This window comes from Cataglyphis hispanica, chromosome 13, assembly GCF_021464435.1.
Source record: "Cataglyphis hispanica isolate Lineage 1 chromosome 13, ULB_Chis1_1.0, whole genome shotgun sequence".
In the NCBI taxonomy this organism is placed as follows: domain Eukaryota; kingdom Metazoa; phylum Arthropoda; class Insecta; order Hymenoptera; family Formicidae; genus Cataglyphis; species Cataglyphis hispanica.
Window position 1 is genome coordinate 1,370,236 of NC_065966.1, and position 25,079 is coordinate 1,395,314.

General features: G+C 36.2%; 5 protein-coding genes across 11 annotated transcripts in view; 4 read left to right on the top strand and 1 right to left on the bottom strand.

Moving 5' to 3' along the window:
• The first annotated feature begins 1,395 nt into the window (after positions 1–1,395).
• On the top strand, positions 1,396–5,289 carry LOC126853867 (G1/S-specific cyclin-E1). Its single transcript, XM_050599969.1, has 3 exons — positions 1,396–2,403; positions 2,839–3,451; positions 3,603–5,289. Exons 1-3 carry the CDS (start codon positions 2,390–2,392, stop codon positions 4,347–4,349), a joined length of 1,374 nt encoding a protein of 457 aa, XP_050455926.1. The 5' UTR covers positions 1,396–2,389; the 3' UTR covers positions 4,350–5,289.
• A 368-nt stretch (positions 5,290–5,657) lies between these two features.
• On the top strand, positions 5,658–14,150 carry LOC126853856 (transforming acidic coiled-coil-containing protein 3). Of its 5 annotated transcripts, none has more exons than XM_050599932.1 (7): positions 5,658–5,928; positions 6,259–6,420; positions 10,583–12,233; positions 12,315–12,616; positions 12,704–12,936; positions 13,071–13,382; positions 13,452–14,150. In XM_050599932.1, exons 2-7 carry the CDS (start codon positions 6,289–6,291, stop codon positions 13,645–13,647), a joined length of 2,826 nt encoding a protein of 941 aa, XP_050455889.1. In that variant the 5' UTR covers positions 5,658–5,928; positions 6,259–6,288; the 3' UTR covers positions 13,648–14,150. The 5 variants fall into 5 exon arrangements, with proteins under 5 accessions (XP_050455889.1, XP_050455890.1, XP_050455892.1 ...); XM_050599933.1 differs by having other exon boundaries at positions 6,285–6,420; XM_050599935.1 differs by lacking the exons at positions 5,658–5,928; positions 6,259–6,420 and adding an exon at positions 7,900–7,991.
• On the bottom strand, positions 13,986–16,777 carry LOC126853864 (uncharacterized). Its single transcript, XM_050599965.1, has 5 exons — positions 16,586–16,777; positions 15,483–16,236; positions 15,134–15,409; positions 14,555–15,050; positions 13,986–14,408 (listed from the first exon to the last, which is right to left on the bottom strand). The coding sequence occupies exons 2-5, from the start codon at positions 16,226–16,228 to the stop codon at positions 14,184–14,186; spliced, it is 1,743 nt and encodes a 580-aa protein (XP_050455922.1). The 5' UTR covers positions 16,229–16,236; positions 16,586–16,777; the 3' UTR covers positions 13,986–14,183.
• Positions 16,778–17,050: 273 nt separating this feature from the next.
• On the top strand, positions 17,051–19,780 carry LOC126853873 (mitochondrial import receptor subunit TOM40 homolog 1). The gene is made up of 6 exons (XM_050599978.1): positions 17,051–17,458; positions 18,041–18,155; positions 18,248–18,501; positions 18,582–18,743; positions 18,822–18,971; positions 19,061–19,780. The coding sequence occupies exons 1-6, from the start codon at positions 17,272–17,274 to the stop codon at positions 19,198–19,200; spliced, it is 1,008 nt and encodes a 335-aa protein (XP_050455935.1). The 5' UTR covers positions 17,051–17,271; the 3' UTR covers positions 19,201–19,780.
• Positions 19,781–23,268: 3,488 nt separating this feature from the next.
• LOC126853858 (box A-binding factor-like) overlaps positions 23,269–25,079 on the top strand; it is a 58,702-nt gene continuing 56,891 nt past the window's right edge. Inside the window, exons 1-2 of one of the 3 annotated variants that reach the window (XM_050599938.1) lie at positions 23,269–24,354; positions 24,440–24,593. In XM_050599938.1, the coding sequence (XP_050455895.1) occupies positions 24,530–24,593 (64 nt within the window). In that variant the 5' untranslated portion in view covers positions 23,269–24,354; positions 24,440–24,529. Of the gene's footprint in view, positions 24,594–25,079 lie in introns of all 3 variants that reach the window. The other 2 variants (XM_050599937.1, XM_050599940.1) reach the window with 2 other exon arrangements.

Sequence of the window (25,079 nt, forward strand, 5' to 3'; positions counted from 1 at the left end):
TTATCAATATAAAATTTTATGAATGGCAGAAGTTTATAATAATTTATTTTATTTTAGGTGATCATATGCTTTCGAAAGATACTACAGTCCTATTGGGAATAGAAATCCGGAAGTTTGGTCAGATCCAAAAAAGTTTGATCCAGATCGCTTTCTTGCGGATAATTCGAAATATAGGAATCCATATGCTTAATAATGGAACATAATTATGTTCCATTCAGCGCTGGACCAAGAAATTGTATCGGCCAAAGATTTGCTTTACTCGAAGAAAAAGTCATATTAACAGCTATTTTGAGAAAGTGGAAAGTGTAAAAACATTTGATACTGTTCAATACGGGTTCACTATCATTTACCGACCGTATGAAGTAAATGACAAAGTCTATATTACTCGCTAAAAAAAATTAGAGGCCAGGAATTATAGGGAAAATGAAAATTGGAACAAAAAGTCATGTGAGTTTATCTTTCTCTGTGATCGTCACAAGTTTATTTTTCGTATGCGTGGATTGCACGCACACTAATGTAAAACTTTTGTATATACATATTATATATATGTCAGACATTATCGGAGCAACTTGAATAATTTGCGATCTAGATGATTGGTGATTTTTAGGAGACGATTCTGCGACAGATGCACCATATCGTGGTTACTTTTGGAACTCCTTTGTGTGAAATGCACTTGTGGGTAAAACAGTACTGTTATCATGGCACAATATTTTTATTATATATATATATATATATATATATATATATATATATATCTTTTAATACTATTGAATAATATATGCTAACACATTTCGATTTGACAAATAATAACAAATGATTAAAAAAAACTTTGTTTTTGTAACAAATATTTTGACATTTACAAAACTTTTTGTATTTTCTTACTTTTATTTAAAATTATTCTTTTCATATATCAATATATCGATATTCAATTATCGTCGCAAACACGTGCACATATCTAAAAAGTTTATCTCTTTACATCATTAGTCACATAATATTCGATCGCATCATAGGTGTCATTATATCATATTATGCACGCATAATAGATAGTCGGATAAAAATTTAATACATCGAATAATTTGTAGTAAAAAAGCAATGCTTTGATGAATATTAATCCCCTCAAAATTCGCTTCTTATCGCCGCATAATCGCGTAGCATGCAGGTATAATATATATAATGAACGATACGTGGCAAGAGCCGCGTTCCTTGCCCCCGAAACAGCTAGCCGAAAGCAGGAAAAGCCCGCGAACGGCAACGATTTACGCGCGTACGTTTCCCGCGTGGTCGCTGAGTGCAATATCGTGTGCATAGGCTCGTGTTTGTATGTGTACGACGGATCAGCTGAGCGCCAGCTGTGCCGCGTACCCGACCAGCCAATAGGCGACGAGTATAGCAGCGCATCCAGGCGCTCACCGTTTCGGCGTTCCCGCGAAACGCCAATTCACAAGCGCCAGTAGTTTGTCTCGCGCGAAAGAAGAGAGAATCGTGCCCTTGTTTCCGTCTTCTGTCAAGTTTTCTATAATCGTCTACGTGCGTAAGACCGTGAATGCATTCTTTGATACGGAAGTCCGATGTGAAAATCGCAATCGAAGGCAACGTGGATCGAGAGGAGAAACACATGTGCGTGACGCGCAGCTGCGTGGCTTCGGCGGGCTTTTGCACCTTCCGTTTGCCGCGCACGACCCTTTGAGCCCGATGCGCCTCGTCCTAACATCAGGACACGTATCTATTAACCCAATCGACGTCGATTACTGTATTCCGAGGGGTAATTTTGGCCGTATGAGCTGATCGAGCGTGGCATCTCGTCGAAGGGACGCCGATCGTGGAATCGCATTCGGACGGTCAGAGAAATCGCAGCCTACACGTGGAAAGGGAGGTATTTAGGAATCCAGGTATTACGACATTGTTACGCGTGAAATTGTGTTAGAAAAATCTGGAAAATCTGCCCCCTCTTTGAGGTTATGTAGCGCATATAGAGGGCGTTACGGGACATGCAGGGGTTGGTCATCATTTCGCGCGCTGTACTCCCGCGCTTCGAGATCCACGTCCTCAATTTTTACCGGAATATCGTTAATTCGCGGCTCGCTCGTACCGCAGAATAGCTTGTAAAAGAGACGAATAAATTTTCCGATCGTCGAAATCGTCGCCGAATGAAAATTGTGAGACGATATATCGAATCAAAGGCGGCACAAGAGGATGTGCATTATGGCGATCGGGTGCGTGTAGGCTTCGCGCGCTCCTCCGTTTTTCATCATTTTCCCAGCGAAATTGTCGCACCTAGATCGAGGAAATTGGACGAAAGCTTCATCAGAGAATCTCCGCTATCACGGACACTTGGAAGGAAATTCTGACGGCAAATATTTTTCCTACAGGTCGATAATCACGCGACAAGATGCCACAGACTAGGTGAGTGATCGATGTTCCATTTGGTGTAAAAATTAAGATATATCTCTCTTTCGTGGGCACAGGATCATTTAGCGTACGATGAAATCGATTCGGCGCGTATCAATTATCTGATTAAAAATATTTTTTTTTTTCTTCCCGCTCGAACTTTACTCCTATAACCTTTGTTTTTTACATACCTTCTTTTCCGAAACTTTAACCACTTTCCTTAAATAAGGCGATAATTTAGTATCTTTTTATATTTTCCAATAACCCTGCTTACAATATAAATCTACAAACTAACAGCATATTAGCTCTAAAAAAATTTTTGACGATTGTATTTTTGTACATTAGTAGGAAATATCTTTATTTTGATTTATCTTGTTTGCTTTGTACAAACTGAACAGAGACTATTAGGAGAAATTTTAGAATGGGTGATAAATTTTGTTGTACATTTAGTTTGCAGGAGAAAAAGTCGTTGCAAACTTACTTGCAAGGAGGCAAGGCACAGTCTTTAAAACGTAAGAGACGTACAACAGAACTTTCAGAGGATTCGGAAAACATATATCCACCTGCTAAAGTAGCAGCATTGTCTCATGTCTCGTATACGGAATCTTGTCATAGTACACATTCAGTAGATACTGCATGCACTCCTCAACATCAGACATCCCCATTGAAAGAACAGCAAGAACCAGCTACATGGTCGGAATTAAGAACTTCAACTTGTTTTTTAACACCATCAGCCTCTAATAGCACATCTATTAGACCTAGTCCATTACCATCTCTTCCATGGGCCGATGGCACCCTAGTATGGTCTCTTATGTGCCTTGGGGATGAGAAAACTTTAATTCAGAGAGATCCAGAAATGTTCCAAAGACATCCAACATTGCAGCCACAGATGAGAGCAATTCTATTGGATTGGTTAATTGAAGTTTGCGAAGTGTATAAACTACATAGGGAAACTTATTACCTTGCCATGGACTATATAGATAGATATCTGTCTATTCATCGCGATTTACCCAAGAATCAATTGCAACTCATAGGAATAACTTGTCTTTTTATTGCATCTAAGGTTTGTAAATGTCTTCGTTCCTTCATACATTTATCATAACTTATTTAATTGTTTGAAAATGATATAAATAAAATTTTATTTTTGCAATCTAAAAATATGTTTATGTTTAACAATTTTGAAATAAAGTGCTTAATTTATAATATATTTACAGGTTGAAGAAATATATCCACCCAAAATCGCGGAATTTGCATACGTTACGGATGGAGCCTGTACAGAGGAAGAAATTTTAGGAAAAGAGTTAGTCATCTTAAAAGGACTTGGGTGGAATTTGTCTCCGATAACTGCTCCAGGTTGGCTCAATATTTACATGCAAATTGAGTCAGGCGACTCGTCCAAACCAAACACTTTTATATACCCACAATACGGTGGACTGCAATATTCTCAAGCGGCTCAATTATTAGATTTGGCAACTTTGGATGAAGGTTGTTTAAAGTTTCCATACAGTCACATAGCCGCAGCAGCAATTTATCATACTCAAGGAAGAGAGTGCGCAATAAGAGTATCCCGGCTTTCATGGGAACAGCTTGCTCCCTGTGTCAAATGGCTCACAGCATTTGCCACTACTGTCGCAGAAGAGGAATCCCAGTCTCTTTTAAGGTCTACAATCACATCTATAGAATCACACTCTGGATCTGGATTGAAGGCCACTGTACCTAATATTGTTATGGACGAATCGCATCGTATACAGACTCATGTAGTTGATTTGAATATGTTAGAAAGAGCCCAGCAACGATTGGTTGGAGGAGTTCTGAATGGTTATGCGAACGATTCAGACACGAATATTGAATCTGGTAGACAAAGCCCGAACGAGAGTGGCCTTTTAACTCCACCATCTAGTAATCAAAAAAATTCTCCATTGTCATCGTGTCCTACACCACAGTTACATCCTTACACATAACCAAGTAATTGCAAGCATTTTTTCTACTACATATGGTAAATTGTTGTTTACTATATTCGGTCGTCAATTACTCAGCAGTTACAATGATTTATATAGGATTATATTTATATTTTTTAATAGTGTATTTTGGAAAAAGCAATGCCACATGCAAATATGAGAAAATGCTGATTGGGCGTTGTGATATATTTTTGTATATAACATGTTTTCTAATCGCATTCATCGTTACAATTGAATGATTGGATTTTAGTAATAAGATTCAGTAAAAGACATCAAACATTTTTTAAATGTGCACCACACAGCACACTCAGTTTAACATCACTTAATATATCAAATTAAAAAAGTGGCTTTGTATTTATAAAAGTTCTTCAAAAAACATTTATGGACTTAAAATAGGAGCCATATACATGGCTATTTTCTGTGATTATATCCATGCACTGAAATTTCACATTTTATATTAACAGTAGGATTAACTTATGTTTATTATTTTACAAATATAAGTTTAAGAAGAGAGAGAAATGTTTGTGCCTGGAAGAAGTGCCCTTAAATAAATATTTCTACCTGATTTTAAGAGAGAAAGAGAGAGTGCATTGTGAATAGTATTCTTTTATACGACATGCTTTATTGTAATGCAATGTATTACGGCAGCGCTTTATTGTGTCGGATGCATGTATTTTTATGTATATGTATATTATGGAGAATCTATTATAAAAAATCTTTATTCTTCTCTCTTAAATTGGAGTGAAGAGAGATGAGCGAGAGATGAGCGAAAGGATCGAGCGTAATGATAAAACGAAAAAAAAAGACTAATAATCCTTAATGAGTAAGCATTAAAATTTTGTGGTGAATTTTGCACTGCCCGGCATGTAATAATAACGCGGCAGTTTATACATATTTGTAGAGTTTGACAATAAATAAATTTGCAAATTTATGGCAATGTAAACGATTATTCTAGTATTTTCAAAGACTAATTTATTTGTATTATTTATAGAGAGACAGAGAGAATTATAAAACTGCGTGTTCAAATCTATACTTTAAACAATATATTGTCAAAAGATAATCAAGAAAGGAATTTAATCATGATTTAGCATCGATCGCACGTTGGCGCAACAGCTGCGACAAGGCGGGAAAGATCCGCGGCTGGCTCCCGATTTTAAATTGAACGAAGCTCGATTATCGAATATCGCGGCGCGTTTCGAGGATACTGCATTACCGATTGACAGGAAGATTCGTGTGGCGCCGCGGTATCGCGCCGCAAAACGCAACGGCGCGTCCTGATTCGTCGCTACGTTCGCATTCAAGTTTGTCAAACGGCTCGCGGCCGTTAGTCAAAGCCAGCGATCGCGATCTTTCTCCGCACGAATTCGCACGCGAGTACGCAGTACGTCCGACAAACTTAATCCGACCGAAGGTGTTCGCCGAATTGCGACATTCCGAGTGATCGAAGTAACGAGTGTATATAAATGTAAACACGTCTCTGCACGAGTTCCCTTTGTTCTCGAGAAACAGTCGAGTGAAGTGTGTGTGTGTGTGAGTGCATCGTCGTTTTCAAGTGCGTGTATATCTCATCAGTCCCTCATCAGTAAGTAGACTCATCTTGTTTTTCTTGACCTTCCTCTTTTTTTCTTGCATAAATTTAAGAGGGAATAACAGGAAACTCTTAATAACGCTTCACCGGCGCGATTATTCACGAAGCAACGATTTTTCTCTAAAGGATAATAACGAAGAACGTCGATCTTTTTCAGTCAAAAAAAAGAAGAATATAAGCGTCACATTTTCCATTTATTTTAATGTATTATGAAATAATATAGAAATATACAAGAAAACAATATATTTTATCTGTCATTCTTTTAATAATTTTTTACACATTTCTTTTTCGCTCAAATATATACAAAATGACATTTCGTACTAGGAGATTGAACAAGATAAATTTTCAAGATACATGGAAGAGAGCACGACAATGCCGAGCCCAAGGGGCATCGGAGGACCTGTTCGCGATGGCACAAGGGTCATATTGAAAGAAATAACAGCAACGCTTCATAATTCATCATCGGTTTATCCTATTCGACGAAAGGTACTGTTAATAAACTATTAATGAAAATTTCTTGTCATTAGCACGGTTATCTCTTTTCTATTGTATGTTATTTAAGAAATTTATTTCTCCATGAAAGCATGGGCGAAAGCATGCCTTTTCGCGACACTTACTTTTTATCCCACATTTATTTGCATGGAATTAAATAATACGGATATAGAGCCGATGCAGCTTCTTCCTTTCAACCTTCTTCGCACTCTTCTCTTTTCGCTTTCGCGGCTGATAGCCAGACCGGGGAGAATGTATTGCTATAAATAAACTCCGTATCTCCAGGAGAGAGAAGTACCCTGAAACAAAAATAAGTTTTGCTTCCCGCCATAGGGGAGCATTTCTTTGAATCCGCGGAAGAAAGGAACGCGGATTCATTCGAGTTTTGGCACTAAATCCTCGAATACTTTCTACGATTCAGAAAAACTTATGCCATGATATACACTTTCTTCGGGATATCTGGAATATAGCACATATATTCTGAAATATAATCAAATCTCATTCTGTTTCTCGCGATCAACTTTTGATAATTATTAGGAATTTTGCGAATTCGAACTAAATGCTCCTCTCGTCTTTAACGCTATTATATTTGAATTTATTCTAAACTCGATGACAAATTAATTAGCAGTGATATACCTGTAAAACCTCTACGAATGTGAATAAGTATCATAATTGAACGCGATATCGAATATTGTCAAAAGCAGTAATAATAGTTTGTATATATGTTGTGATTAGATTTAATTTTACATAAAATATGTGTTCTTTATAACAGACTGAAAAGTAAATGTATTTCTGAACATTTTAATTTGAAAATTTACATCTATGCGTATGTGTTCACACATTGATAAGAATATATAAACACACATATCGATGCAGCGCTAAATGCTTAATACTCAATACACATTACAGGTGTTCTAATGAATCGGCGATAAAGATACGCTCACGCACTTTCATCGAACTGTCTCATCCCTATTCATCAGATTGAGGATCTCTTTTGATGTGGATCTCTCTTCGTCTGGAATTCAGCTCCTTCAACAGTCACTACACACTCGACGATGTACTTATCTCTTATCTCGTCATATTCCGTTACCGAGTATAGTCGTATCGCTCCAGATAGCGCCACCCTGGTCGTGAGACTTTCACGCGGCTCGATATGACCAGAGAAGTCCTGTTCCCACCACTTTTCTCCATAGTTGGTGATCTTTGCGGCATAATGCCCGTACGGCGTGTGCGCGGCTACTGTACTGTACGGCTTGGCAGTGCGAGAGTTTAGTATGCATCACCGTGGCATCACGGCGGAGGCGATGATACTCGCGGCACAGCTTTTGCCGAAAGTCCGGTCGACGCGCGACGACATCGTCGTGTGAAGCTTTCCGCAGCGCTGAGGATTAATCTTGATTTCTCGTTTCATAAAAAGGTGAGACGACCATTCCTATTGTCCTTTTCCCTTTCTCTTCTTTTTCGACGACGACGATTCCTTGCGCGTGCACATGCACGTATGTGCGCCGTACCGCCGATTCTTTTCGACCGATGACGACAGTGGTGGTAGTGGTGGTGATAGTGAGGTAGTGGACTTATGGAGTATCGACTAAGGAACGCGTCGGGCTAATATTAGAATTTCGACGCGAGATAGATATCTGTCGTTGACCTCCCGCCACGGGCCCTAATTTTGGGCCCGTTTCCGCGGAACATTCCTCTCCATTTCGTTACGTATTACGAAGCTCAATCACGTCGTAGATTCCGAACATTAAGGATGCGTTAGAGCGACGAGCGTCGTGTTTGGAATTAGTCAGGAAGGACTTGACTTGACACTTACCGCATCATACAATCTTATCAGCCACTTTCTTTTATCTACTACTTCTACTATATATATTTTTTTATCTGTTTATTTTATTATTTCTGTTTTTATCGTCATTGCCGCCTCCTCTCATTCTCGTTGATATAATAGAGTCTTAATAAATATATTCTTTTGTTAATCGGACAGATTTTGTATACAGAACATAAATTCACAATTTATATATGTTTTTGGACTGTTCTCTAATTATTTCTTGCTAATATATTAGATAATTTTGTATTATCTTGCGCGATATAATTATTCAGTAATTCTCTCTATTAATCGATATGTTTTTGTGTCTACAAAGGTCAATATCCGACCCAATTTAATAACACGCTGTAATTGTGATAAAGAATTATGTATTTTCACATTTGGGTTGAATCACTTAATGTGGCTTAAAAGCACTATCGTTTATATCGAAGTGTTAAGAGAGGCACGCTTAAATACATGCTCTGAGCTAGAGAGGGTAATTCATCTTAAGGGATGAGAGAGAAAGAGAGAGAGAGACACACCCCGAGATAGTTCTGGAGCCTCCATAAGCGTGATCAAATGAGAATGAGTCATTGCATGACGGTTGCGTTGCAGTCTCGATCATGTCAAGAGCGCGCCGAATAAGGAGCGCGAGAGAATTCATGTTTTTCGTAACGAATTAAACTCATCTTTGTCATCTACGTCTTACGTTTGTCATTTATTGACCTCATTTTCAAAAGGTAGGCTTGTGCGCCTCACGTTCCCAATCTTCAGTTTTTCGTTTCTGATAAAATAATACTAAAAAATTTCCTCGCGAGTAAAACGTTCGTGTATTATCATGGTCAGATAAGTTTTGTTAATGATAGTGAATTATATTCGGTATTTATTACGATAGAGAAAGAGAAGGTACTAATATCCATGCAATCGTGAAATAGAAATGTGGGCCGAGTATTGAAAATATTAACGTCTAAAATAATAATATTTATGTCAATCTTTCAAAATAATTTACGCGCGGTAATGTTTTTTTCGATGGAGAACAATTGTGTCAAGGGTAAAAGCACAGAAGGGGAAGTGAAAACGTCTCGCCGTGGAGTTCTTCGAACTCGCGAGTAAATATGGGACCACGCTGCGCGTTAGTGACAGCCGAAAGTGGAAGTCCACTTGCGAGAAATTATTATGGGGAATCCTCTCTCAAAGGTACAAGTTTGCATGTATCATGTATAACAAAGTGTTTCATTATTATTTCTTTTTATGTATCTCGTTGTTGCATCACGCAAGAATTATGTTGCTCGGCAGCGCGGATACTCAGTTAATTACCACGTGAGATAAAATCACTCGCAAATATGATTTCTGCCATTAGAATGCCCATTGTTATCTTGCATTGTCTATCAAAAAAGGATATTGTCCTTCCTCTGCTCATTTTCACAATAGTTGATATTAGTTCATATAATAATATTATTATTTATAATTATGTAGTGATATATATATATAATTTATAAATATATAGTTAATATTAAATAGAGTAGAACTAAATGAGTGTTAATTTGATCGAGTCATGAAATAAATTTAATTAAGTTTTACGTCTCTTCATGATACGTTGCGGTGTTTTTTATATAGAGATACATATACATATTCCCGTGATCTTCCAATCGCGTGACTTCACGTTCCCCTGTATTTAATCGCTGCATACCGTTATATCCGAGCATTCTAAGCCACAAACTGACGAATGTGTTATGATTTCCAGCGTCTCCTTCCTCGATGTGCAGCACCAGCTGTTCTTCCGTAACCATGTTGCTATCTTGCAAAGGCGAGCGGAACTGTGGCACGAATAGTGGCCAAAGCCTTTCTCTCTCGATATGTTTTATAATTAGCTCGAGCGAGGCGCGAGATAGTTGCGCAATTTCTTTCACGAAAAATCGTCAGACTGTCAGCTGATCATAGCGACGTAGTCGCAATGTTCCCAGTGAACGTTAGTATTTCACAGATTACACCGCTCGGCTGCGATCGATGCGGCATGGAATATATCAATAAACTTTTTCATCGCGTTAGCACGAGAACAGCTTCGCCTACGCAGACGGTATTTTGTCGCGCACACTTTCGAAGGCATTTTCTATCAAAATCTCACAATTGATGTGATTATTTGTCATTATCTTTGCATCAAAAGGCATCGAAGAAAGTTACTTCTGTATACCCGATGAAAAATTTGCGCTGTGTATTGTTATAAAATTCTCACAAGGATTCCCGTCGGCTGAATATTCGAAGCAAACACCTCATTTAAAATGTCATGAGAAAGGAGATAAGAAAAGAGTGTTTCCGTGAAACATTTTAACATGTTTACATTTTTATTTTCAGAGCGGCAACGACGTCTCAAAGACAGCGGAGCATGAGGTCAAGGTCCGTTTCGCCCGTGAATTTGCCGATGTAATATCGGTCGCGGAAAACATCTGCTCGGCTCCGGAGAGTCTCTCGTCAGCCAGCAGTTTCCACAGCCTTAGCAGCACTCTAAGCACGAAAAGCAGCAGTGGTATATGTCCCGATTCGACGCTCGAAAGTTCAGACGACATCGCGGACACGTCTTACGCCAATCCCAATATACCTGGCTTGGAGGATTTGATAGCTGCGTACGCCGACATTCATCTGGAAAGTGAGCGTGACGCGACCCAAGATCTCAGTCAGGATCAGACTTTTGCATCGGCCACAGATGAGACGCCGTTTCATGCAAGCGATTGTTCCCTTAACGAGGATCTGCCGAATAACGCTGGTGATGAGACGCAAGTAATCGAGACGGATACTGTATTACATGAGACAACGTATGTATCGTTGAATCAACCGAATACTTTTGAGCTGTCTAAGAGCACGCTTCCTATTCAAGATTCGCAATTTGTGGCTTCGTACCCGGTGAATAAACATGCATCGCAAATAGAAGAATTGATCGATAAACATATTCTATCACAAGACAGCGATAATATCGTTAATAATTCTGCGACATGTGGCATCGCAAGTAATATTGTAAAGGATTCATCCCCAACGAATAATGCGGATGATAATCTGAACGTAACAACTACCTACATTTCATATGACGATTTAATTCCCAACGTTAGTAAATTCGATGAAGAACAAATCGTAGAAAACAATAGCAATTTCGAAACATTAGAAAATCCAAAATTGTGTCTTGTCAAAGTTTCTGTTCCGTCCTCGTTAGCACAATATACGGAGGGCCCTTCGTCATCCAGTATACCCAATATATCGTTATCGTTAGAAGATATCGATAATAAATCAAATGGAAATAATGTACATGATTTATCAGAATTTAAAGAAGAAACTTCATTAACAGTGTTATCACCTTCTAATGATACCCATAAAAAATCATGTGTGTTATCCCAAATAAGTATAAATAGTCCTGTCGTTCAACCAGAAAATAAAGTTACCAAGGAACAAGACTTATTACGATTGGATAATTGTGTTGTGTCAGATAACCAAGAAGACAATACACAACAATTAAACAAGACCAGTATTATAGAGCCAAAAATATTGGAAGTTAAAGAAAACTTGCAAACGAATGTCGATAGAGAAGATTTAGAAATAATAAATAATGTGGTATTGAATAAAACTCAGAGTTTTTCACCTGAAAAAGAAATAAATAATCAGACTCATGTTATAGAAAAACAGTGTAATCTATTAGAAACTATAATTATAGAAAAAGAAGAAAATATCGTGAATAGTACAGTTTCGACGAATGCTGCTAAAGAAAAGGAGACTATCGAAGAAGATCTTGATCGTACGCTTACATTACAAGAAGTAGATAATATAAACTTTCCATCAGATGAAGAACAATATCAAGAATTTCAGCCTCAACGACAAAGTACTACGTTGTTCTTAAGCAATAACCAACCAGATTTCGAAGAATTCAGATCCACGGTAGAAAAAGTTACTAATGAGTTGCTCAATCCTTCACAGGAACTCGTAGAAGAGACAGATCAGTTTATCAGTGCAACAGATGAAAGTAAGTATAGTATATTAGACATTTTTAAGACTTTCGTTCGCAAATTTGTGAGATTTATTAATTGAATGATATTATTTGCAGTTTTTCAAGATCCTTCGACATTTGACTTCTTGTTAGCACAAAGTAATTCTAAGCATACAGATCGTCTTAGAACAGAATCTTTGTATGTTAAATTTGACCCATTGATATCGAATACCAGCATGTTGCCTCAAGGTAATGCCCCACCAATAAATGAAGAGCAAAATGGCAAGAGCGAATCGCCTCTGCCTGATATTGGTACACCAAAACGTAATCCTGCCATAGCAGCTATAGATAGGCTGCTTTTTTTTAGTCCTCTTCCTAGCGGAACGGTGCAAAAGTTAGAGGAAGCTCAAGAAAAAAATGTAAATAAATATCTGTGTATATTTATATAATCATTATGTTATAAATTCAATATTCATATCAAAATTTCAATATCGTAATTTTTTCAGGAGCAACCTATAGAAGAGCCTAAATCCGATGCACCGCTCATTGCAGATCATATAGACATGAGTAAAGAACTTGAAGTTGTAAGAACGACGGTATTACAATTAGAAGAAGAACTAGAAAAACAGAAAAAGGAGCATGAAGCAGAATTGGAAAGACAGAAAACAGCTTTTCAGGAAAAAATTAATAAAATGCAGGCACAAATGGCACAAGAAATAAAAACCAAAACTCAAATGACGTAAGTCATTTATTCAAATATATTATTATTAAAATATATATTTATTAAAATATATGTTTATTATATAAATAAATAAATAAAACTTATATAGTCTTGTAAATCGTGAATAAAATATGGAAATAATCAATTTTTAGGGTTGTTGTGGAAGAATATGAGAAATCGATTAGTAGATTACTCACAGAACGGGAAAGGGATCGTACAAACTTCGAACAAGAAAAGGCAAAATTGCTAGAAGAGTTGCAAGCTGCAAATCACCACCTAACTAATACGGAAGCAGCATTTAACGATGTACATCAAAAATATGAAAGACTCAAAGGAGTTGTGTCAGTGTACAAAAATAATGAAACTGTATTAAAAGAAAGTATTCAGGAAAATGTAGATACTATAAAGACATTGGAAACGCGATATGATCAATTAAAGGAGCATGCAATGAATCAATTGGAAAAGTAATATACATGTACATTATCTCTTATGAGACAGATAGACACATTCTGATACATATAACTTTTTTTTAGAGCTAATTTGGAGTTGGACGGAATACGAAAGCAAAACGAGGCGGAAACAGTGAAACTGCATGCAATGATAAGGAAAGCAGAACTTAAGAGTAATTCGCTCGCTGAGCTTGTAGAGCAGAAAACTAAAGAGAACAAAGAACTGGCGAAAATCCTGGACGAGGTTATCGCTAGGGTTGGGCACGGAAACTCGGAATGAAAATAAGAATAAGGACTAATCGCGCCACATCGCGTTTGTGATGCGGTTAGTCTTTATTTTTTTATCGTCCTCTTTCACACTGTCTTAAATGCAAACATATTTTAGATATATGACGGACATATGTATACATGCGTTAATTCGATAAAGTGTAGATTGCGTTTTACTTCACAGGAAAGCGCCTTTTATTAATTATTTATATAAGTTGTGAAAGATAACTATTTTAAAGCTAATAAAACACTATGCTTATTTAAAAAAAAAAGAAAAATTTATATATATGTATAAGATTAAAAAATATTTTAATACCCTGCAAATAGGGGTGTAACAACATACAATCCCACTTTTAAATGTTACATTATTATTATTATAACACGTCTTGTTTTTTCATGTTATTTAAATTTTATAAAAGTCAGTGTGTATAAACATACATCGCGGATAAAGATATAAGCACTCATATTGGTCATTTTAATAATGTCCTGTTCATTAAAAAATGTTTGTATAACTTTTTCCAATTTGACTAATTGTACCAACGAGTACTGTCAATCCATTGGTCTAGTATCGATAAGAAATAGTACATGATGCTTGGCCAATTTCAACATGCGATCAGTTGTACTACCAGGTTTTCGCGGAATATTCCTATTTTCGAGATCTGGCATGAATTTTTTTATTATGCGTGCTAAACTCGCGGCATATTGTTTAAATTTTGGATGATTCATGCCAATACCTTTGCATCGTAAGGCCTCTGCAACTGCCCAAAGTAATTTCTGAAAACAAATAAGGATATATGTATATGCGTGTGTACATATATGTGTATATATAGCCAGAAAGAATTATTACATTAAAATGCCCGCGCACACACACACACACACACACACACAAAAATTATTGAGATAGAAAAAATGATGTATACCTTTCTGTGTGAGTCACTAAGTTCATTCCTCTCTTGATTAAAAGATGTATTATTTTTTGAAAGAACATTGCTCGACGAGTGTCTGTCCCATGTAACTTTCGAGGTATTTTTTATTTCATGCATGCAGTCGAAAGATAAGCTTTTAGCCCATTTTAATCGTGGTCCTTGCAATTCCTCCTCACATTTTCTTTTCCTGCTTTCTTCTTTCAATGATGCTTGTTTCAAATTCTCAGTTTCATCCTTTCTTGGTGTCGCAAATAAAACACGTTTGATTTTTTGAGAATCTGAATTATTTATAGTTAATTTACTAGGTCCGGCATGATCTGATGGAGGGCTTTGAAACAGTGCACGTTTCGAGGTCTCTAATTTGGTTTTATATGGACTTGGTCCATCCAACATTAATCTCCGAACTGCTTTCTTCTTTGTCGAACTTCTCGGACTTTTGCCTCGAGGACTCTTACCTCTTGGACTTTTCCCTTTCTTATGTGTAGGTTTCCTATATTTCAAAAAAATAAATTAATTTTTTCAAAAATTATTATTTTCTTTTAAATATTATATTATATAACATATAACACATACTTTATTTGTACCATTAACTGCTTTTTGTCAGTGAGTCCTAATCCTTGCAAGTTAGTTTTACAAAAAGTCCTACGTCTTCTGGCTAAATGTGACAACTTCTTCTCTGGACTTTGACCGTTTGCGCGTTTTGCTAATAAAGCTCGCTTTCTTGCACTTCCTGGTGCTTTTTTCGAAAACCATATATTACAAGTTGACTGTGTTTCAGCTCCTATATACCTCTCGCATAATTTAACCGTTAAATTTTCGAATTCTTCTACACTTCTATTTCTATTATAACTAAAATTTAAAAAATGATATTAAGAATAGATTTGTATATACTTTATCATAAATTAAATGCACATCAACTTACTGTATGCCATGGAACTTGTGAGAATATGCCTGAGGCCACATTAAAGTCATAATCTCCTTTTCACTAATTGTATTATAAAGGAGAGATTGTTCGTGAGATACATTTGAGTTATCTATGATTGGTGGAACTCTCACTGTTTCTTTAATCGCATTAACTGGATTTTTTATTCCCATAGGAATACTATACTGCATATTTAAATTACTATTATCACCATTAGTATTGTTTGTACCTAATTCTATACTTTCTGCATAATTAACTGGTACATTGCAAATATCAAAAGCATTTGACAAATTTCTTGGAGTACCTTTTGTACATTGATAAGAAATATTCCTAATTTCTTTCTCTGCAGTTATCTGCTTTTGAGATTTTGGGCTTTCTGCAACCTCCAAACTTTCATTTGATAATGGATTTTCAATCCAGAAAAATTGATGGTTTTCATAAATATTTTGTAAAAAGTCAGAACAATCTTTCTGACATATTGTATGCCTTGGTGGAGGTGGCACACCTCTCAAAAATTTGTGAATTCTGGCTAGCAAGTTATTATCTGACTTTGTAACTAACTCTATTTGAGAAGGCTTTTGAGGGCTAATCGCTACCAATGTACTATCATTGAGTAATGTATTAACATTTTCATTATCCACTTTTCTTTCAGTATCACTATCAAACATCTCTGGACTCGAGATATTTGGCAATGTCTCTGTGATGATTTGTAAACAATCATATTGATTGGCAACACAACAATCCATAGAGCTCTCTGAAAACCCAGAAAATCATTATTGAAGATTGTGATAAATTTAATAATGTACAATATATAATATACAATATTTAATAATATACAATTTATAATATCAGAGATTAGAAAAGAAAAAAATGTTCGTGAATCGCGCTTGCACTTTATTGACAACACATGTACTATATTATTATTTATTACTATACTGTTTATTGTAATTCAATTATATCACTTTACAGATAATGTTTCGTTAATGAAGGTATTAAAATAATTATAAAAAACACGTTTATCTCCAGTCGCGAGAATTTAAACATCTCGCAGAGCGTGAGCGCATATATAACATATGTAAGAACCGAGTGCGCGCAACACTTACCCTCAGGTATTTACGACAGTCTTATCAAGGAATCACGTTTTTTCCCTCTCTTTTATAGACTTCTTGCTTTTTTATAGCACAAACAATATCGCACACTAGCTGTGGGACAAATTCATTTATTTTTCGAATGTCTGCGAGAGTCTCACGATAACCGTATTTTCGTGTACATCACGAAACGATACGATCAGATGGCGATGTGTCTGAAATTTTATGGTATATTTCGCCTCGAACAACGTCGCCAATCTTGAAGAAAAAAAATTAATCAAAGCGAGTATAAAGTGGGAAATTGATGACAGGCGTCATTTCAAAGTAGAGATTTTAGAACGAAGCAACGAATCTGATTGGCTATCCCATGTTGTTACTATTTTTTTTTTTTGAACGAAGCATCGACAGTAATTCCACTAGATCTTTTTAATACGTTGGCATTCCTGCGTCGCGCGACTAGCGCCGATCATGTTCGCGAAAGGAACTTTGCCCTTTGTACAAATGGCGACTTACGGTGAAACACGCTGTACCATATAACCCTGTAAGGATCATCCGGCCCGTTTTCCTCGTCGTGGAAATAAAAAGTTGAGACTTCTGGCTCGGCTGATAACCGGTTAAACTGATTGGATCGAAAGGAACGCGATCACGTCGAGCGCGCGACAAATCGAGCGATAAATCGTACTAATAAATACGTATAAATAATGGGTAACGTGATGGCCGCATCCGCACGTCTTCCACCTCCGCCGCCTTACAATCCGCCACCGGGTCCCGGACTGACACCGAATTTAGGGAAACAGGACCCGTCCACGGACGTGTACGCGCCTGCCGAGACGCCTACTCAGATCGAGAATCCTGGTACCATCGAGGACCTACACAAAAAGTGTAAAGGTACTTCATCAAAGCACGAGTCATGGTCCTCGAGCGCTTCTCATTTTCTCTTCGGGTAGACTCCCGTGTTTTCTGATTTTATCACAGAAAACTTTTCGGAATTTATTCCGAAACTGTCTAAATTATTTCTTTACGAATGACTAACATAAAATTCTTAATTGGATAGCTTTCTACATTGTCCACCTCTGTATTAGAATACAAAAGAAAAATATAATTGGATATTTTCATATTAGTTATGTTCTCTTTGATTTCTTATTGTTTAACTCTTCTTTTGTACTGATGTTTCAGTACATATTTGTGTGATCATATAACAAGTAAAATAAAAAATTGAAATAATTTAAAAGAAATGACAAACAGAATAAAAAAATAACTAAGAACATAGAAGCTCGATATATATGATCGATTATATAATATGATACAAGTCTATTATTCTGATATATGTTAGAAAATGAAATTTTTTTAAAATTAGTTTGTTATATTGTTATTGTATTATCTGATCAACTTACTTTGCTATTTTGTTATACTATGATTTATGTGTATGTATAATTAACAATTGACTACATTTATATATTTATTTTATAGATATATTTCCTATAAATTTTGAGGGTGCAAAATTGGTTGTCAATAAAGGATTGAGCAACCATTTCCATATTTCACATACCATTAATATGAGTTCTGTGATACAGTCTGGTTACAGGTAAATCAACATGGATATATATATTTTGTTTTGATAATTTTTATTTATTTTACAACATATAAATTTATCATGTCATTTAATTAATTTTTTAGATTTGGTGCAACTTATGTTGGTACAAAACAAATTTCACCTACAGAGGCATATCCTGTATTGTTGGGCGACATTGATCCAAGTGGAAATCTTAATGCCAATATCCTTCATCAGCTTAGTTCAAAACTCAAAGGAAAATTGGCAGCACAAGTGCAGAGAAATAAATTCACCGCTATACAAATGACAGCTGATTATCGAGGTGATGCATATACCTGCTCGTTAACATTAGGCAATCCAGACATCCTTAATTGTTCTGGTAAGTTTATAACTTAAAAAATATTGTTGAATATATACAACTCTATATCTCTATATTAAATATTATCAATTTATTTTCAGGTGTACTTGTTTTACATTACTTACAAAGCTTAACTCCGTCACTCGCATTGGGTGGTGAGCTTGCATATCAACGTGGACCTGGTTTGCCAGGTGGACAAATCGCATTATTGTCCGCTGCAGGAAGATATACGCTCGGTGACTCCACATTTAGTGGCAGCATTAGTAAGTGATGTTCTGATTTTCTCAATAATATATTTCCAATGTAATTTCTCTACATTTTATAAATAATTATCTCCTCAGGTCCATCCGCTTGCCATCTCTGTTTCCACCAACGTGCTAGTCAACAATTACAAGTAGGCGTGGAATTGGAAATCAATGCGCGCATGCAGGAATCGACGGCAACAATCGCTTATCAAGTCGATTTACCTAAAGCGGATTTAGTGTTTAAAGGTATGTTTGTGCTCGAAATCAGTCTGCATAAAATTTATCATAATCTTACCTGATTCTTTAATTTTTGTTTGATTTATAATGTGTTATAGGTAGTGTAGATACGACTTGGACAGTAGGAGCAGTTCTAGAAAAGAGGCTACAACCGTTACCATTTTCGTTCGCACTTAGCGGTATGATCAATCACAGCAAGCAGCAGTTTAGACTGGGTTGCGGCCTAATCATCGGTTAAGAACGACGCTCTATTATACGATTTGCAAGATGCAGATCCGAAGTAAATCGGGAACTCCGCTTTTTGTGCAGTCGGACAATCGTGCAATCTTAAGATCCACGATGCTGTATCGATTCCTTTCCGATTTCAAAGAACATCTGACATGTCGTGTTTCGTTAAAACTATAACTCATGTTAAGCGATCGTGTTAATTTGATTAAAAGATCTATACGGATTTTTGGACTGAATTTCTCGTTTTAATATACTCTCCATGTTCTTTTTTTTTATTTTTATCTACAACAATTTGTCATTGAGATAAAAGATAATACATAGTAAATATGCTACATTATCTTTTTCAAAGAATTGAGATCCATATTAAAATTCCGATATATTTTTGTGAATATATATCTTATTACAAGAATCTAATTCATTTTTTAGATTATATTATTTATATAATGACTACATTCTAAATTAATTATTAAATTTATTAATATATCAATCTCTGTCAGACTAGCAACCAAATTACGAAAGCTACATGAGTAAGTGTGTATTTGTACAGAAATATTGAAACAAAGATATTGAATAACAATTGATTAAATATTTTTTTGTTATATTCATTATGTTAAACCAATATTAATGTTATAAACACTCCATAATGGAAAATGTAGAAACATGTTTCAAAGCAAGGGAGTCACTCCCTTAAATTCTTTATGTAATGTTATTTCACATACTGATCATAACTTTCTAGATTTTTCTTACTGATATAACAAATAGATAAAGTATATATGTACTTATATTCATGATTCCCACTATATAACTTTGGCATTTATTCAAATAGTAATTTTCTTTGTATCATGAAGCTGCAATGCATATATTATGAAGGCAATTCTTTATATTTTGTGACTGTATAAATTGATGAATGTATGTGTTCATTAATTTTATACAAATTTTTTGTTTTGACATATCCGCAACTTATAAGCTAACTCAAGATGAATTCATGAATATTTGCTTTTATATATTTAAAATTTTAATCTGTTGAGATTGTTATCGAAAAATTATTGTAAATAATTGTATCACGAGAAATATGATAAACTGTTATATTTCACGCGATTACAGTAATGACTGTTGACATTATGAAGCAATATCTACTTGTCTTGAAAATTCGGTTCACGTATAATTACGCTATACAAATCCTCCTGCAATATACGTACTCATGGATTGAGTCAATTATTTGTTGCAATAAATGGACAATATTCACGCGTTTATTACCTCTGTAAAATGTAAAATCTCATGAATAGAAGCAATAAAAAAAGAAGGCGACGATCCATCTTAAAGTTACAACAGCATGCGCGGAGAGACCTACGTCGTTTTGTACTCTTTAATCTGCTTGTACACAATTTTATTGTAAGTATAACAGACTAAAGTTATATATTGTTGAACAAAACTAGCATGAGTGCAGGAAAAAAAGGATTTATATACGTTATTTTTTATATTATGAAAAATGTATGGATATATATTTCTGGAATACACAAACATATATCGTATGTTTTATACTTCTGGACGGATAGATCGCGTTCCTGAGGTCAGAGCGCGCAATTGCGAGTTTACTTCTCGGAGAAAACAATAAGCAATTAGCGCGGGGATCATTAAAAGTCCGAGGTGAGTTGTGTGCGAATGTGATTGTAAAGCGGTCAAACAGTCAAACTCACAAATGTATCGAAGTTGGCTTGCAAATGTCGCAATTTTTATTCTTTTAATTCTTATCAAACGTTAAAAATATACATACATATTAGTCGATATTTTTTCTTTGAAGTGGAGATTTTGAAATATTACTTCTGATATAATTAGGGAAAAAAAATTTCTCTAATGATAAATTTATGAAAAGATAAGCTAAAATAATTTTTATAATTAATTTTGTAATTAATTTTTACACATCTTAGCATGTAATAGCTAAATGACAATATTATTAAATAAGTATATGTTTACATATGCTTTAATACATTTTTCAAGGCATTACCTTTTAATAAATATTCATACTTTCTTTGTGGTATCAATTTTAATTAATTGTTTAAATCAAATAATATCAAGTGTGGTAAGCGAATTTTCTTCTCTCTAATGACTAGGCATACGAGAAATTAGTTTGGAATTGAATAGCGTTTATGTACCGAAGGATTACGATCGCTGGAAGTGATTTGAATGCTTTACTATGCGCAGGCATTGTGCGATCTGGTTTATAAAACAAATATACGTGCACGTAGAGATGCATAATTTCCGAAAATTAAATTTTTCGCGATATGTATAAAAAAATATCTATCTACAGAAGTGACAGTTCTCTTGAAAGTAAAGTATGTAAAATATCTGGGTAAAAAAATATCTCGGTTAAACCGTATATACACAACACGTGTGCTAGTAATAATCAATTGGATGAATGAATGAATGAATGATCGATCGATCGTAGGAACGGACGAATGAATGGACAAGCTTGTCCTTGACAGCCGAGTATCTGTAACCTGGCACTCTCGAAACAGTCGCTCAGCCGCTTGCTTATATATATATATATATATATATATATATATATATATATATATATATATATATACATACATATATGTTTCAGCTTTGTCGACCCTGTAAATAATCTTCCCTCTCCCATTATGTACTTACAGGTCCTCATTATATCTAGAGTGTTTCTCCGATTTTAATTTATCATTCAAATAGGCTTAAAGGCAAAATCTATAAAGAACCGAAAGAAGAATTACGTAATTCTTCTCTTTCTCTTAAAATCATTTATTTATGTTTGTATAAAGCGGATAAAAGTTATACAAATTAAATCATATAATGATCATACAAATTACATGACAATGTGAATATTTTCAGACATCGTAAATTAATATTAAGTCGCATTGTACATTCACATTTTGTGCAAACTCTTAATATATTCTTAAATTAATTATTTCTGCACATACGTTAAGAAATTTGCATATAACATGACAAAAACTCAGCATCATGAAAATTTAAATAAATGACACATGTCAATTTTGATATATTTGATATGTCGAGATATATTTATGCATTATAACTCAGATTTCTTTTTCTGATAATTTGATATGTGAGAAAAATTAAAAGCAAGATTAAAAGATGAATCAATTCGTACAATGTCAAATCAATCGAGAAAGATTAAATTTTGGAATTTATTTAAAAAATTAAATTTAAGTTTTTTTTTTATATATAATCAATAGTCATGATCCACAAATATCTATAGATGTGAATACACATATATCTAAATTGGTGCAATTTCACGGCATTCATAACGCCGAATGCATAATGCTGTGAAATTGGCAAACGAAGTTCTACGTCATAATGTACCTAGACATAGTATGTTCCATTATGTATTTACACTCCAAATATATGTACTTGATTTCACTCCTTTTTTAGTCCCACTCATGACTCCTATTACATCTATGGATAGAGAATTTTTTGTATAGTGCAAAATCTATTACTATCTCGATCACAAGGGTCATGTCCTTACGCAGTGACGATCTGAATTTCGAAGAGAAAAAGGTATTTTTAATTTTTAATTATAAACACACTTTACGTGATAAAACTTTGAACTTTAAGCTCAGCTTCTTGCCGTTACATTTGCCGAATAAATCTTTTGTACGTTTTAATTTTATTGTAATATCGGAAAATATTTTCGCGAATATTTACACAATCGAACTGTATTTATTTTAGAAAGAATACTTAAAAAGGAGAATATCTTTTTTTGCTAAAAGGAATATTGTTATGTAGAAGATTAGTTGTACATGATATAATAAAAATATTGTTGTATATATTGTTTGTATATATTTATTGAACGCCATTAAACATCATCGCGCTGTGAAAAAATGTTTACATACAACACACTTCGAATGTGTGTTGTAATTCTAACTTCACATAAATAATAACCCCCGAAACCCCGCTCATAACTTTTATTATATCTAGGCGTAGACAATTTTTGGTATAATACAAAGTAATCTATCACTCTCTTAATCACAGGTATATTTTCGGAGCGATGGCCCGGGATCATCGAAGAGAGAGGAAGGTAAGATTAGAGAGAGTTCCAAACATAACAAAATATAAACTCTAATAGAATTTAAAGTTTACGCGTAAGATTCAAACGTGCCCTATTAAAAGATACAATTCGAATTGGGAATAAACTAAACATAAATGGGGATATAATCATAATCGATCTAAGAGTGTCATCATCAATTCTTTTCTCAAGCTCCGAAGCGCGCGCGATACGGTTGTTAAAAGTGCAATAAAATTGCACTCGATACATAAATTCCAGCGAGTCACAAACGTTGCAGTGTGAAATGCGCACAGGAGTCGGCCTCGCCCGGTTATACGAGGAAAGGGTAAGAAGGTGGTCACTAGAGCCGGCCCCTCTCCCTCTTTTGTCGCTGATAAGGAAACCGCGCATGACGGCGAGGGGAGGGGGTGGGGTGATAGATGAGTATAAAAATTGCGCGATAATAATCCAGCGCGCCGCGCGCGCGCGCCGATTTTAGTACTCCCTGTACTTTTCCCTAGTATGATTCGCGTTACCCCCACTACCGGCCCGCGCTCCGACTAAGGCAACAACCCTCCCCTCCCGAGCCGTCACTTGGCTCGCGGCCGCGGTTAGTATCGGTCGTTCTCTTTTTCTCCTCGCTCTTTCTCTCTCTCTCTCTCTCTTACTCTCCGCGTCCGTATCCAACCTCGCTCCTATCCCTAACCCCTCTCGTCGTCTCTAACCGCTCTCTCGTTCGTTTTCGCGGCGTCTTCGTCTCGCTCGCGTCCATTCGAACGACTCGCCAACGAACTCGCATCGCCGCCGACCGACCATCCGCGGAGTTGCAATTGCTCGCTCGTTTCCCGTCTTTCTCACACGCTCCCCGTCTTTCTCTTTCCCTCTTTCGCGCTTTACCGTCCTTTCTCTCTCTCTTTCTCCGTTTGCTCTATGTACATAATATACACGAGCCTCGCTCCCGATCATAGAGCAGTGGCGCGGGCTCTCGGTATAGCCAGCACAAAAGTCCCGGACTTTAATTTTCGTCTAGTCGCCGATCGGTGTACACATACTATTTGATCGCTCCTTTAACATTCCGGACGCGTAAACGCGGAAACGATAGGACAACACGCGGTGATTACTTCAGAGGTGAGGAGGCTGTCGTAGTCGCCGCGTCGTCACCCTCGTCGTGCAAAGTGGCCGAATCTCTTCTTACGGGTAGTGCGAATTCCAGATCGACGAGCGGCTGCGAGACAAGAGAAAAACGACGCGGGATTAAGATAAAAGTATACCAAACGTACACCCAAAGAAGAGTAATCGCGGGATGAAGAGGAGGAGGAGCGACGAGGACGGGAAACCGGCAGCCAAATATCGGCATCGGGAATACCGTGAGTACCACTTCCATTTTCACGATTTCGCGCTCCTCGCGAGGAGGAGGGGATATGGCGAACGAGATTGAAGATTAAAGCTCTCGCGATCGATTCGACAGATCGATCAAATTTACGATCTCACGTTCGCTCGCGATCGATCCTTCGCGATCGCCTGCTTCAGGATGCAATGTTAAGGAGAATCGCATGTACACGGTGTGTCACTGAAACGCTCAACTAGGCCGGTGGTCCGCGAGTCACTGGAGGCCAGGGGCCGATCGTGGGGAATGTATATATGTTGGATATCAGAGTGATAACGCCGCCCCTAGTTTTTCGCGATAACGCTCGCCGGTAAATATAACACGCACACACCGCTGGTACAGCCACCGGTTGCATTCAGCCTCGTTGCATCCATCGCGAGTGTCCTTCCGGCATCATTACGGAACGTCAATCATATTTTTATTGTTATCTCTAGAAATGTTTAGAAATGTACAGAGAGAAAAAGAA

Coding starts and splice junctions, on each gene's coding strand:
- LOC126853864 (XM_050599965.1), bottom strand. CDS start 16,228: ATGGATTGTTGTGTTGCCAATCAATATGATTGTTTACAAATCATCACA. Junction 15,051..15,133: donor CAGTTAATGGTACAAATAAA/GTATGTGTTATA, acceptor TTTGAAATATAG/GAAACCTACACATAAGAAAG. Junction 14,409..14,554: donor TTAGTGACTCACACAGAAAG/GTATACATCATT, acceptor ATTTGTTTTCAG/AAATTACTTTGGGCAGTTGC.
- LOC126853856 (XM_050599932.1), top strand. CDS start 6,289: ATGGAAGAGAGCACGACAATGCCGAGCCCAAGGGGCATCGGAGGACCT. Junction 6,421..10,582: donor TTTATCCTATTCGACGAAAG/GTACTGTTAATA, acceptor TTTTATTTTCAG/AGCGGCAACGACGTCTCAAA. Junction 12,617..12,703: donor AGGAAGCTCAAGAAAAAAAT/GTAAATAAATAT, acceptor TAATTTTTTCAG/GAGCAACCTATAGAAGAGCC.
- LOC126853873 (XM_050599978.1), top strand. CDS start 17,272: ATGGGTAACGTGATGGCCGCATCCGCACGTCTTCCACCTCCGCCGCCT. Junction 17,459..18,040: donor CCTACACAAAAAGTGTAAAG/GTACTTCATCAA, acceptor TTTATTTTATAG/ATATATTTCCTATAAATTTT. Junction 18,744..18,821: donor CACATTTAGTGGCAGCATTA/GTAAGTGATGTT, acceptor TTATCTCCTCAG/GTCCATCCGCTTGCCATCTC.
- LOC126853867 (XM_050599969.1), top strand. Junction 3,452..3,602: donor GTCTTTTTATTGCATCTAAG/GTTTGTAAATGT, acceptor ATATATTTACAG/GTTGAAGAAATATATCCACC.